Here is a 13,736-nt window from a genome sequence, read left to right as displayed (position 1 = left end):
TTTTTTTTTTTTTGTAGAGACATTGTCTTCCTATGTTGCCCAGGCTGGTCTTGAACTCGTTGGCTCAAGTAGTCCTCCCACCTCAGCCTCCCAAAGTGCTGAGATTACAGGTGTGAGCCTCCGCACCTGGAACAAGAAAAAATTATTTTCCCCAGAGTATCTTTTAGGATCTGTGATCCTTGGAGTACAGTTTGGGAAACTGTATAAAATTTCTTGAAGCAACCAGAACTTTCTCAGTTGCCACCTTAGCATTCCCTTGAGAACAGCATTGCTAGTTGTTCTGAAGCTAAATTCTTATAAACTAAGAAGTATGTGCAGTGCATTTTGAAACTGTTTTTATGTTAAAATAATTTTTAAAGAAAATACTAAATGTCAGTATGAGAAAATGGAAAGATAGGAGAATATGGTCAGCAGACATCTAAATTAAACTAGTATCAAAAACAATGTATAATGAAAAACCAGAACTGTGCATGCCAGTGAATAAATTATCAGGTTCCCACCTTGTTTAAATGAAGAAAGTTTGCTCTTCTTGCAGAATTGTGTTTCCAAGTAACTTGCTCCATCAAGTAAGCAGAAACTGTAAAGTTATATAATAAATGGAGGTCTTTGGTAAAATGCATTTCCTATGCTCTTACGATCCTTTTTTTTTTTTTGAGATGGAGTCTTGCTCTATCACCCAGGCTGGAGTGCAGTGGTGCAATCTCAGCTCACTGCAAGCTTCACCTCCCAGGCTCAAGCGATTCTCCTGCCTCAGCCTCCTGAGTAGCTGGGACTACAGGCATGCATCACCACGCCCGGCTAATTTTTGTATTTTTAGTAGAGACGAAGTGTCGCCATATTGGCCAGGCTGGTCTCAAACTCCTGACCTCAGGTGATCGGCCCGGCTTAGCCTCCCAGAATGTGAGATTACAGGCGTGACCCACTGCACCCTGCCCACTCTTATATTCTTGGCATACTGAATTTGTCTTAACTTTCTTTTTGATGTCATGCTGATACTATATTTTGATTTGTACAATTTACTTTATACTTCTTTGTCCTTACATATGTTTGTATATGTCACTGTTACTTTTGGATAATAGATTACTAATTTATTTTGCTCAAGAATATAATTGGGAGTTTGGGGCCAGCCACCCCCAGAATGCCTCCCAATTACAATTTTCTTCCCTTCTGTCAAAAAACTGTCTTGACTTTTGTGGTAATCACGTTTCTTTTTTTTAGAGACAGGGTCTTGCTGTGTTGGCTGGGGTTGGAGTGCAGCAGTACTGTCCCAGCTCACTGCAGCCTGGCCTCAAATGATCTTCCCTCCTCAGCCTCCTGAGTAGCTGGGATTGCAGGCATGAACCACCATGCGTGGGTAATGTTTAAACATGTTTGTGTAGGGATGCTGACTTTGTTGCCCTGGCTGGCCTCAAATCCCTATCTTCAAGCAATCCTTCCACCTCGGCCTCCTAAAGTGCTGGGATTATAGCCATGAGCCACTGCAACCAGCCCACATTTCTTTATAGTTTTGTTGCTCAAATGTGCATCCTTAGATACCAAACTTTAATCTTGAGCATTGAAAAACAATGATGATTACTTTTAGGAAGCATTTCGATGTTGTGCCATTGTACCTTTCATGTTTATACCTTTAAGTCAGAGATTTGTCTGTGGAAAAAAATGTAGTAACTTAAGTTTTTTGATGTTTTAAAGACTAGAAAGACTTGATCTAGTGCAATAAATTATATTTCAGGGTGTCCTGATGTCAGAAGAAGAAGTGTTTGAGCTTGTTCCTGATGATGAGCGGCAGTGTTCAGCATGCAGAACCACATGTTTTCTCTCTGCTCTCACATGTTCCTGTAATCCTGAGCGGCTTGTATGTCTCTACCATCCAACTGATCTGTGCCCCTGCCCCATGCAGAAGAAATGTCTTAGGTATCCAAAAGTATTTTGTGAAACTTCCATGACCTTTTTTTAAAACCAAGTCTTAATGTTATTTTTACTTACTCCCTTCCTTTACTCCTTTACTCTGGACTTCTCAACTTCTCTGTCTACTTCGAGGCTTGAAGACCAGTCCTTTAAAGTTGGCCCTAAACTTGGCAGCTGAAATTAGTTTCTTTATCAGTTGATTTCACATATTCCTTGTCTCCTTGCATTAAAAACGGTGGGCTGGTTTGATTTTCTCTTCATGTGAATGAAGATCCCATTCCCTTGGCCATTGTATTCTCCTTAAGCCGATTATACTTAAAACTTTGTTTTTAAGTTATTGTTGGTTTTTGAGGTTTTTATTTCTGTGTGTGTTTGTGTTTTCTTTTTGTAGATATCGCTACCCGTTAGAAGACCTCCCTTCTCTGTTATATGGTGTAAAAGTCAGGGCACAGTCCTATGACACTTGGGTCAGTCGTGTTACAGAAGCATTGTCTGCTAACTTCAACCACAAAAAAGGTTAAATTTCCTTCTTTCGTATACATATGCTGAATTGATTGTCACTGTAAAAGAGGCTTTGTTTAGTTTTATGTCTTTTCCTTCCTTAAAAGAAAAATCCTAGGCTTCCTATGAGATTTGAGATTAATGGGTTGGTTGAATATAGACGAAATTTTCTATTTGAGAATCTTCTTTGAAATGAAAAAACTGACTAAAAATGGGCCGGACATCTAACTTGCAGTAAATTTATTATATATATTGGGAACCCACTATTACCAGTAAGACTAACACTGAAGGCTTCTTTGGAAAGAGAAATTTATTTACCTGAGAGAAACTGTCTATAAGGATTATAAATGAGCACCTGGTTGTTAGCTTTTATTGTGTTGGTGAGATTTTCACAGCTGTTTGTTTCTACTGATTATTATGTTTCTACTGGTAGGTTGGGGACTCACTTGAGTGAGGTTGGTGAAGATTTTAGAATGGCTTTTTGTGTCTTGGTCATTGTATATGGCTCTTTATTTATTTTTACAGATTTGATTGAATTGCGAGTAATGCTGGAAGATGCTGAGGATAGAAAATACCCAGAGAATGATCTCTTTCGAAAACTCAGGGATGCTGTAAAAGAAGCTGAGACCTGTGCTTCTGTGGCTCAGCTGCTTCTGAGCAAAAAGCAGAAACATAGGTAAACCTAAGAAGAGTTTAATTATTGTTGTCCTCTTTCTTTCAGAGTAAAAGCCAGTTTTGTCTGGCCTATGAAGCCCTACGTTGACTTGGACCTCTTGTGGCCATGTCTCTTGCTCCCAGTAATGCTCCAGTTTTACCTCCTACTATTCTCCCTTCTCTCTTGCTCCCGCCTGCAGTGTTCTTTCTCTTGCTGTTCTTCATACATCGCGGGCACTGTTTTGCTTAGGACTTCATGCTCTCTCTTTACTCTGCTTGGACTTCCCTTCCCACCATATCCAGGTGGCTTGTTCCGTTACCTACCTCTTTGAAGCCTTTGTTTTCAAATGTCACTTTGTTGGCAAGGGCTTTTCTGACAAGCCTTTATAAAATTACAGTCCTTTTACCCTTCTTTCATGCTTTGTTTTTCTCCTAGTGTCACCACCTGCTAATCTACTAATCTACTTCTTTTAGTTATTATCTGTCTTCTTTTCCCCATCCCCCACTAGAATGTACACAAGACTAGAATATCAGGAATTTTTTTTTCATTGTCATATTTCTTGTGCTTAGAACAATGCCTGGCACATAGTTGTGCAATAAATATTTGTAAATGAATAAATGGAAACTATAGGCCGAAGGCAGGTGGCAGCAAAGGGTAACCTTGATGGATGCAGAGGAGGTTGTTAAGAAGCATAGAAGTATGCACCCTTGATATGATGTAATTCCTAAGTATTAAATTTTCTGTGGTATTTAAATGTGTTGTTGTAATTCCAGCACATTTCTTTTGTCTGAATGGCTTTTCTATAGCAATTCATATTGGGTTTTTAAATTACCTTGTACATTTTTTATTTACCATTTTGTTAGATAACTTTTCTTAGAGACATGGATCAACGGCTCTTAGCTTGTCATTGGGCCAGTGACCCCACTTGGAGAACCTGGTAAAAGTTTAGGAACCCTCTTAGAAAAATCATACACACACAAAATTTTGGAACACTTTCAGAGGATTCATTGTAACCTAAGGCAGGTTAAAGGCTCTTCTTTCACATTTTAACCTTCTTAAGATACAGGGTTAAGTTTTATCAATGAACTTAATATTCCAACTATGAGGAATTTATGTAATGTTTGAAATGTTTAATACTTGTAGATCGAAGGAACTGTAACTTGGAGAGTTGAATCTTTGAGTCATTAACTGAAGAACTTAAAAACTGTTTTGAAGTGGTCACCATTGCAGTGTAATCCCTGAAACACTGGGATTCTGGGATTGCTTAGGTTTGAATTCTGAAGAGAATAGGAGCCCTTTTGATACCAGAATGACTGATTTTTTCTTAGTTATATCTCAATATTATTTCACATCAGACAGAGCCCAGATAGTGGGAGGACTCGGACCAAACTGACAGTGGAAGAATTGAAGGCCTTTGTCCAACAACTTTTTAGTCTTCCGTGTGTCATCAGCCAAGCTCGGCAAGTGAAGGTGGAGTATTACATCCTTTTTTTGGGTAATGTCCTTTGTGACGTGGTCTCCTGTTCTGGGTTTCACAGAATGGTATCTCTAAACTAGTTTTTTGCTTTATTTTTTTTTTTTCTCTCACTATATGCTGCTATTTGAGGTTCTTTAATAGGCAATTTTTTGGTTTTGTTCTTAGCCGTTATTCCCCATTTAAAATTCTGTAAGGCTGATAAAGAATTATTTTTTTTCTATATTAATTTTAGTTCAGAACACCCATTTAACATAGATGTAATTGAGATGCAAGAAATTAGTTAAAATAATCTGCATGTATCAGTGTTATTAATACACGAGCTTTTAAAAATGCAGAGCTCTGAAATTACCAGCACCCTGATGGCTTAATGAATATGTAAAATATTCAAAGTATGTATTAAATATATTAATCTCCATAGTTAATGATCTTTTGATAGTTTGGGGTGTTTTGTGTTTTGGGGTGGGTAGGGGTCTAAAATAGTGTTTTTTGTTTTGTTTTTGAGAAGGGAGTCTCGCTCTGTCGCCCGGGCTGGAGTGCAGTGGCGCGATCTTGGCTCACTGCAAGCTCTGCCTCCTGGGTTCAAGTGATTCTCCCCAGTAGCTGGGATTACAGGAATGGGCCACTATGCCCAGTTAATTTTTGTGTTTTTAGTAGAGACGGGGTTTCGCCATGTTGGCAGTCTGGTTTCAAACTCCTGACCTCAGGTGATCCACCCACCTCGGCCTCCCAGAGTGCTGGGATTATAGGCGTGAGCTACCGTTCCCGGCCTAAAGTAGTTTTTATCGAGGTTATCAACTTGTGAAATCTAGGGTCAGTTGTGTTCTTGTCTTACTCCATTCCATAAGAGCATTTTGATAGACTACTCTTTCTTGAATGCTGTTCTTTAAGCCTCTGTGACATCACACTTTCTGGGTTTTTTCTTAGCTCATTGGCAGTTCTTCTCAAGTCTTCCTTGCTGCTTGTTTTCTCTTTGACTTGACTTCTCAAGTATTGGAGTATATGAGGAGTCTCGGCCTTTTCTTCAGGTGCCCCCACTTCTGATACCTTATTTGCCCAGTGACTTTAAATATCACCTATGTCCTGTTGATTCAGTCCCACATCTCCAGCCCTGGATGCCTTTTTCCCCACAGACTTGTATGTCCAGCTCTATACTCTGGATTTCCTTTTGGTGGACTAAAAGGCATATTAAAGGCTTTTTTTCTTTTCTTTTTTTTTTTTCTTTTTTTTGAGACAGGGTCTGGCTCTGTCACCCAGGCTGCAGTACGGTGGTATGGTCTCAGCTCACTGTAACTTTGGCTTCCCAGACTCAAGCAGTCCTCCCACCTCAGCCTCCCAAGTTGCTGGTACTACAGGTGCACACAACACACCTGGCTAATTTTTGTATGTTTTGTAGAGACAAGGTTTCACCATTTTACCCAGGCTGGTCTCAAAACTCGTGAGCTCAAGCAGTCCACTTGCTTTGGCCTCCCAAAGTGCTGGGATTACAGACATGAGCCACCACACCTGGCCTTAAGCTGTTTAATGAACCAAATGAATCAAACTCCTTGATTTCTTTATTTCCCTTATTCCCCGTGTTCAATATTTAAACAAGTGCCGGCTGCTGTTACCTCCAAAATATATCCCAAAGCAAACCATTTATTGTCCTCTCCGTTGCCTAAACTATGCTCTACACCACTGGAATGTGCCCCTTGGATTACTGCAACAGGCTTTCAGCTGCTTTCTCTTCTTCTGCTCGTCTGACATTTTATTTTTTGTTTGGTAACCAGAATGATAATCTAAACTTTAAATCAAATCACATCATTTCCTTGTGGTTAAAATTCTCCAGTGGTTCCCCAAAGCCATTTGAATGAAATTCAGACTCATTGTAACCTAGAAGATACTGTGTAGTCTGACCTCTGCTTATTTTTTAACCACATTTCTCCATCGTCCACTTGTAGCAACACACCAAGCTCATTCTTCTTTAAAAGCGTTTGCAATTATTATTTACCCTGCCCTAACTGTTCTTCATTCAGACCCTCTTGTAGTTCCTCCCCAACCCTCAATTTAGTTTCAGTTTGCCTTCTGTGACTACCATGACATTGCTAAGTAATATGCCTCTGCCCGCTCTGGTCATTCTCTGTTGTGCTGCCCTATTTTCAGAGCACTTGACACTAACTGAAACATTTTATTCGTGTGTTCACTGTCTGGTCACCTGCATTAGAATATATGTTCTCCGAGCCGGGCACGGTGGCTCTCACCTGTAATGCCAGCACTTTGGGAGGCTGAGCGGGTGGATCATGAGGTCAGGAGATTGAGACCATCCTCGCTAACACGGTGAAACCCTGTCTCTACTAAAAATACAAAAAATTAGCTGGGCGTAGTGGCAGACACCTGTAGTCGTAGCTACTTGGGAGGCTGAGGCAGGAAAATGGCATGAACCCGGGAGGCGGAGCTTGCAGTGAGTCGAGATCGTGTCACTGCACTCCAGCCTGGGAGACAGAGTGAGACTCCGTCTCAAAAAAAATAAAAAAAGTATGTTCTCTGAAGACAAGGACTTTTTATGTCTTCTTTAATACTGTGTGCCTGGAAAAGTGCCTGCATCTAAATCAGGAGTCATTAAATATTTATTGAATGAATCAACTATATTTTAAAAGTAGGAGTATAGCTAGAAGTAATTACACAAAAGCATATTTATTAATTTAACTATCATATCTGAATATTTGGTGTTATGATGGTGAGATTATAAGAGTCTAGAATTGATAGTGTGCCTTGACTATGTCTAGTTCATACTCTTTTGTATCTTTTAAATTTGTTTTTCGAAGTTTTATTTCTTTTGACCTTTTCAGAATCTGCTAGATGATGTGGAGGAGTTTCATGAACGTGCTCAGGAGGCCATGATGGATGAAACCCCAGATTCTTCCAAACTCCAAATGTTGATAGATATGGGCTCTAGTCTGTATGTGGAACTCCCTGAATTACCACGACTGAAGCAAGAGCTGCAACAGGCTCGGTGGTTGGACGAAGTAAGGCTGACCTTATCAGATCCACAGCAAGTCACTTTGGATGTCATGAAGAAACTGATAGATTCTGGGGTAGGGTTGGCACCCCACCATGCTGTGGAGAAAGCAATGGCTGAACTACAGGAGCTCCTTACAGTCTCGGAACGATGGGAAGAAAAGGCTAAGGTCTGCCTACAGGCAAGGTGAACACATTTTGGTGACTGTTGCCTCTTTAACAACTAAGTCAGAAGGTAGAATGGGAAGAAGGAGCTTAAAGGCTTATTTCATTAAATGGCTTGTTTTTTTTTTGCCTTTAGGATTTTAATGTGTAAGTAGCATTAGTTAAGTTGTGTAGGTGGTGGGAAAGGCATTTCCTGATGATCCAGGGCCTGAAGGAAATGGGGAGATTCTCCTCTCTCCCTGCTTGGCAGGCAGCTCCTGGAGAGGTGCAGGTCAGTGGCAGTGGGCACAGGCAAGCTGGAGAGTTTCTTGCTGGGCATGAATGCCCACAGTCCACACCTTCTTCAGCCCTCAGAGCTCCTCATTGTGTCTGGACCCACGAATGGAGTGGCAGTGCTAGGGAGTGGGTTCTCCTGTGTCTGGCTCCAACAACTGGTTTATTGTGATGACATTAAGTATTTAATTAAATATTTTGTGCCTTCCCTGGCCAGTTGCTAAGTTATCAAATGGGGCTACATGTAGACAGTTTCAAATATGTGCAAACTATTGTGCAGAGTACTTTGTTAGGTACTTCATGTTATACAAAGTAGTGTTTTGTTTAGAGCCTATACTTAGTGATATGATAGTTAGGAAGTAAGAAGTGTAAAGCTCATTGTAGGATGTTATTAATGTTAACCGAAAGGTACGGAAAAATGTTACAGGGATTCAGAGGGGGAAGATCATGGTGAGCTTGGGTGGTCAATAGAGAAGCTTCAGAGAAAAATAAGAACTTAGGTAGAGCCTTGAGGAATGAGTAGGATTGAAGTAGAAGGAAGGTAAGAGAAATGTCAGAAACTGAGTTTAAGGAATATTAAGGGTGTGTTCAGGTGGCAGAAAATAAGTGAGTTTCCCTGGAGTGGAGGATTTGTGCTGAAAAGTATTGGGAGTTGAGAATAAGGCAGGAGGAGAGTGTTGAGTGGCTGTATTAGCATCAGCACCCCATTGGACTTAATGAGATTTAAATAAAGTGTTTATATCGGACTGTATATCAGCAAATTTGGTTGATAATTAATGGTGGTGGTCTTTGCAGCTAAGATTAATATTTATATAATTTCTCTTGTGAGGATGAGGAAACGAGTGCATAGAGTGATCACGTAGTTACTGAGTGATACAACTGAAATTTAAAGCATCTTCCACTTCATTTCAATATCTCTGTGTACTTAACTACTTTGCCAGCCACTTAACTTTGGATACATTTTGATAAGAAAATCTTTAGGTGATTTAATGAGCACAACTCTGAGAAGCCTCTATGTACACTGGATATTTTGCTATCCAGATGACATGCAGAATACATACTAAAATTTATTCATTGCTTTTCCTGTTTGAACTATTCATATTACTCAGTGTCTTCAGATTAATGACAGTTCCAGGAGGTGGGAACATATTAAGTGGACAAAGCTAAATAACTTTGGAATGTAAAACTATGATTTTGATAATACCTGACACAACTGGTAGTAAGCTACCAAATGAAATTTCGTTGGTAATAATAGTTAAACACTTTGTCTTCCTGGTCTCCTATATTTAATCAGTCACCAGGTCCTGATGTTGTCTCCAAAATGTCTTTCATATCTCTCTTTCAAATTCATTGTCACTGACCTGGTTGTAGTCCTCTTATATTTTCCCTTGAAATTTAGTTTGGTAAGTATTGATGGAGAACCTACTCCATGCCAGGTACTATGTCTTTTTTTTTTTTTTTTTTAATTTTACTTGCTCTTTATTTTTAATGTTGCTAAAATTCAGAAAATTAAGAATTACATATGTGGCTCCTATTATATTTCTAGTGGACAGTACAGTACTACTTTTTAAAAATTTTTATTTATTTATTTTTTATTATTATACTTTAAGTTCTAGGGTACATGTGCATAACATGCAGGTTTGTTACATATGTATATTTGTGCCATGTTGGTGTGCTGCACCCATCAACTCGTCAGCACCCATCAATTCGTCATTTATATCAGGTATAACTCCCAATGCAATCCCTCCCCCTCCCCCCTCCCCCCCAGGTACTATTTCTAAATGCTATGTAGACAGTAGTGAACAAGACACACAAAGATCTCTGCTTTCATGGAGCTACCGTTCTAGTAGAGAGAGAGATAAATGAATGAATTTCAAATAATTGCTGTCATGAAAAAAGTAAAACTGGTAAAGAAATAGAGGATTATGTGGTTGGTGGAAATAGTGGGAGTTAGCCTCTTTTCTAATTTCTGTCAGAATTATCTTTCTGAAACACATCCTTAATCTTCTTGATCTCTTCGTATTGGTTATTAACTACTCACCATTATTTTCTTGAGATTCTTTCTTTGCCTTTGGCCTTCTCTCTACATCTAAAATAATGGTTTTCCTCAAGATTCTGGCATAGATACCTTTCTTTTCTCACTCTGTACAGTCTCTCTGGAAATTTAATTTAATTTCTTGGCTTCGTTTGCCTTCTTTATACTGAGTAACTCCTAAATCTTCATTTATAATATAGATTTCTTTCATAAATATCATCTGCCTGTTAGATAATTCCAGGGGATGTCTCACAGACACCTGAAATTCCCTGTATCCAAAATTGGACTCATTAATGTCTTCCCATATCCTCCTCCTTTGTTTCTTTATTCTTTAAATGATACCATCTTTCACTCATTTGAACAAGCGGGTACTTTCGTAGTTAGCTTTGACTCCTCCCTTCTTCTTTATCCTCAGACTCAGTTGTGCTGATTATATTTCCCCAGTGCTTCTCACTTTCATTCTTTTTTTTTTTTAAGTCTGCACATGGATTTATGCTATGCTCATTCTTTTTCAAACCCCTTCCCCACCTTCTTTTTTGAGACAGAGACTTGCTTTGTTGCCCAGGCTGGGGTGTGCAATGGTGCCATTTTGGCTCATGGCAACCTCCACTGCCCAAGGCTCAATCTATTCTCATGCCTCAGCCTCCCGAGTAGCTGGGATTATAGGTGCGTACCCACCATGACCAGCTAATTTTTTAATTTTTTGTAGAGACGGGGTTTCGCCATGTTGGCCAGGCTTGTCTTGAGCTCCTGACCTCAAGCAATCCGCCTGCCCCAGCCTCCCACAGTGCTGGGATTACAGGCATGAGCCACTGTGCACAGCCTTTTACCCTCATGCTTGAAGGACTTTTTTGCATTAGGTGTAAAATTACTGGTTGACAATTGTTTTGTCTTAGTACTTTGGATATATCATTCTGTCTGCTGTTTTGAAAAGAATCTTGTAGGATTATTCCTTCTTTTTCTCTCATTCCACTCAGGCTGCTGTCATAGCTAGCCTAGATCACAGCAGCAGGTTCTGTCTGGCCTTAGCCCTCTCTAATTCATTCTCTATACTGCCACTAGTACGTTGTTAAAACACAGGTGTAACTTTCAGTCCCTTACTTAAATCCTTCTCTAGTTTTCTGTTGCCCTCAGGATGAAGTCCAAATTCTCTAACCTGATTTATAAGGCCATCTGTCATCTAGCCTCTTGCTTAATTATATATCTAGTCTTACCTCTTGCCATTCTTCCTCTTGTATCCTATGTTCCAAACATTGTGATTTTTCTTCCCAGTTCCTCAAACATCTATGTTCTTTCTCTGCATCTTTGTGCATGTGTATTTTATTCTCCTGTAGAGCACTCTTATTTTCAGCCCATCTCCTGTGGTGTACCGCTACCAACCCTCTCCTGCCCCTGGCCCCAGCTTTCCTGATTAAGCCTTATTCAGAAAGGATGAGGAAGCTTAGACATCACTTTTGGGAAGTCTTCTTTACCCACCAGGTCGATTAGGTTCTCCTACTATGTATTCCAATAGCACCTTTACTTTCATTTATCATTACAGTTCTCACAGTGCATCATAAAGTCCTTATTAATAATCTTCATAAAATTAAAAAGCTTCATGAGGCTGGGCACAGTGGCTCACATCTGTAATCCCAGCATTTTGGGAGGCTGAGGAGGGTGGATTGCTTGAGCCCAGAAGTTCGAGACCAGCCTGGCCAACATGGTGAAACCCTGTCTCTACTAAAAATACAAAAAATTAGCTGGGCAAGGTGGCACATGCCTGTAGTCCCAGCTACTTGGGAGGCTGAGGCATGAGAATCGTTTGAACCAAGGAGGCAGAGGGTGTAGTGAGCTGAGATTGCGCCATTGCACTTCAGCCTGGGTGACAGCGAGACTCAAAAAATAAATAAAGGTTTCATGAGGCAAGGACTGTCATTCTTGCTCGTGAGCAATTTCCAGTACCTAAAACAGTGCCTAACACATAGTAGGATTCGTGGATGATGAACGATTTCTACCTCAGTAGCTTCCCATTGCTTTATACGATGAAGTCCATGGCTCTCAGGACTCTGGATCTTTCTTCCTGCCAAATTCCCTTTTCCTGTCCCATTCTTTTTCCACCCGTTCCCTGCCTCCAGTTCTCCACATCACCCCCTAATTGCATACTGAACTATGAACTGCCTTTTAAGTGTTTTTCCATGCCTTTGTTCATTGTATTCCTGGTTTAACTTCTTTAACTTTTCGTTTTGACAGAATCATACTAATTTAAGGCCTACTTCAAAGCCTTTCTCAGCTTTCCTGAGCAGAATTAATCACTGCCTCCCATAACAGTGAGTTTATAGTAATTTGGTTTTAGTTCCCAGTAGAAGCATAATTCTTATCTTGTATTGTGATTCACTGAGGATAAGGTCTATGCTTTATTCATCTTTGTGTAACTAATGTTCATGAATGTAGTTTAAGTAAATGTACCTTGTCAACATTAATGGATTTCTAGTCTCTTGTTTTCTACATTGCTATCAAATGTGCATCTCTGACAATTTCAGGTACTGTAGAGAAGTAGAATAGAGGCAGTCTAGTATAGTGAAAGGATCATGGATCTGACCCTCATTCTGAATCAGTATTTCAGATGTGTCGTTTATTATGCTAAATGACTGGGGAAAATAACTTCTCTTTGAGTTAAAGTTTTCTTATCCATAAAATGTTTATGTTTTATTTTATTATAAACTTATGTTTGTACATTTTCTTATCTATAAGATGGAAAAGAAAGATACTAGCTGCTTTGCCTCCCTTATAGGATTGTGGTAAGAATTCAGTGAAATCATGTAAATGAAAGTTGTCTAAGCATTCTGAAATGTTATTTAAATGTTAATTTCTCATGCATCCTACTCTGTTTTTATTGTTCTTTTAGACCACGGCACAGTGTGGCAAGTTTAGAAAGCATTGTCAATGAAGCCAAGAACATTCCAGCCTTTCTACCCAATGTGTTGTCCTTGAAAGAAGCTTTACAAAAGGCTCGAGAATGGACCGCTAAAGTGGAAGCTATTCAGGTAAGAAGGCTTTTGGATCATCCCACCTATCAGGTAACGCCTGTTTCACGGATTAATCTTTTAAACTATTAATTCTTTAGAATAGAATAATCTTAATTCAAATGATCCCTAACTTAGATCGACTTGTGATTTTTTGACTTTATGATGGTGCGAAAGTGATATGCGTTGAGTAGAAAATGTGTTTCGAATTTTGAATTTTGAACTTTTGCCAGGCTAGCAATGTGTGGTATGACACCGTCTCTCACGATGCTGGGCAGCAGCATTGAGCCACAGCTCCGTCGGTCATGCCGACGGAAGGGTTCTGAGCACCTTTAAGGTAGGGTAGGCTAGGCTGTGTTAGTATGTTAATTTTATTAAATGCATTTTCAACTTACAATGGGGACATAACCCTGTTGTAAGTTGAGGAGCATCTATAAAATAATTCTAGTAAAGTTCACTTACTCTTTTGTCTGATTTTATAATTTAGAATAATTATTACCTACTTAAATATTGCTTGCTTTTATTGACTCCCTGCTATGAAAGATGATAGAATTAGTTATTTAACTCTTTAGCAATAGGGAATTTGTTACCTACTGTATTCTTCAAATTTTTTTCCATGTGCATGAATTACTTTTAAAATTAGAGGTAGAAAAAGAAAATGAAATTAACATTTACTGAGTACCACAATGAATTACTTTTAAAATTAGAGGCAGAAAAAGAAAATGAAAT

The 13,736-nt window shown here is 39.3% G+C and overlaps 1 protein-coding gene across 1 annotated transcript in view; it reads left to right on the top strand.

Annotated features, from left to right (window-relative positions):
- Window positions 1–13,736, top strand: part of KDM5A (lysine demethylase 5A) — a 101,045-nt gene that overhangs the window by 48,381 nt on the left and 38,928 nt on the right. Inside the window, 6 exon segments of the mRNA XM_017864630.1 lie at window positions 1,730–1,911; window positions 2,297–2,421; window positions 2,932–3,082; window positions 4,417–4,531; window positions 7,364–7,719; window positions 12,890–13,028. Of these exon segments, the coding sequence (XP_017720119.1) occupies window positions 1,730–1,911; window positions 2,297–2,421; window positions 2,932–3,082; window positions 4,417–4,531; window positions 7,364–7,719; window positions 12,890–13,028 (1,068 nt within the window).

This window comes from Rhinopithecus bieti, unplaced genomic scaffold (assembly GCF_001698545.2).
Source record: "Rhinopithecus bieti isolate Rb0 unplaced genomic scaffold, ASM169854v2 scaffold_74548, whole genome shotgun sequence".
Classification (NCBI taxonomy): domain Eukaryota; kingdom Metazoa; phylum Chordata; class Mammalia; order Primates; family Cercopithecidae; genus Rhinopithecus; species Rhinopithecus bieti.
Note: the sequence above shows the minus strand (reverse complement) of the source record. Positions and strands in the feature narration are given on the sequence as shown.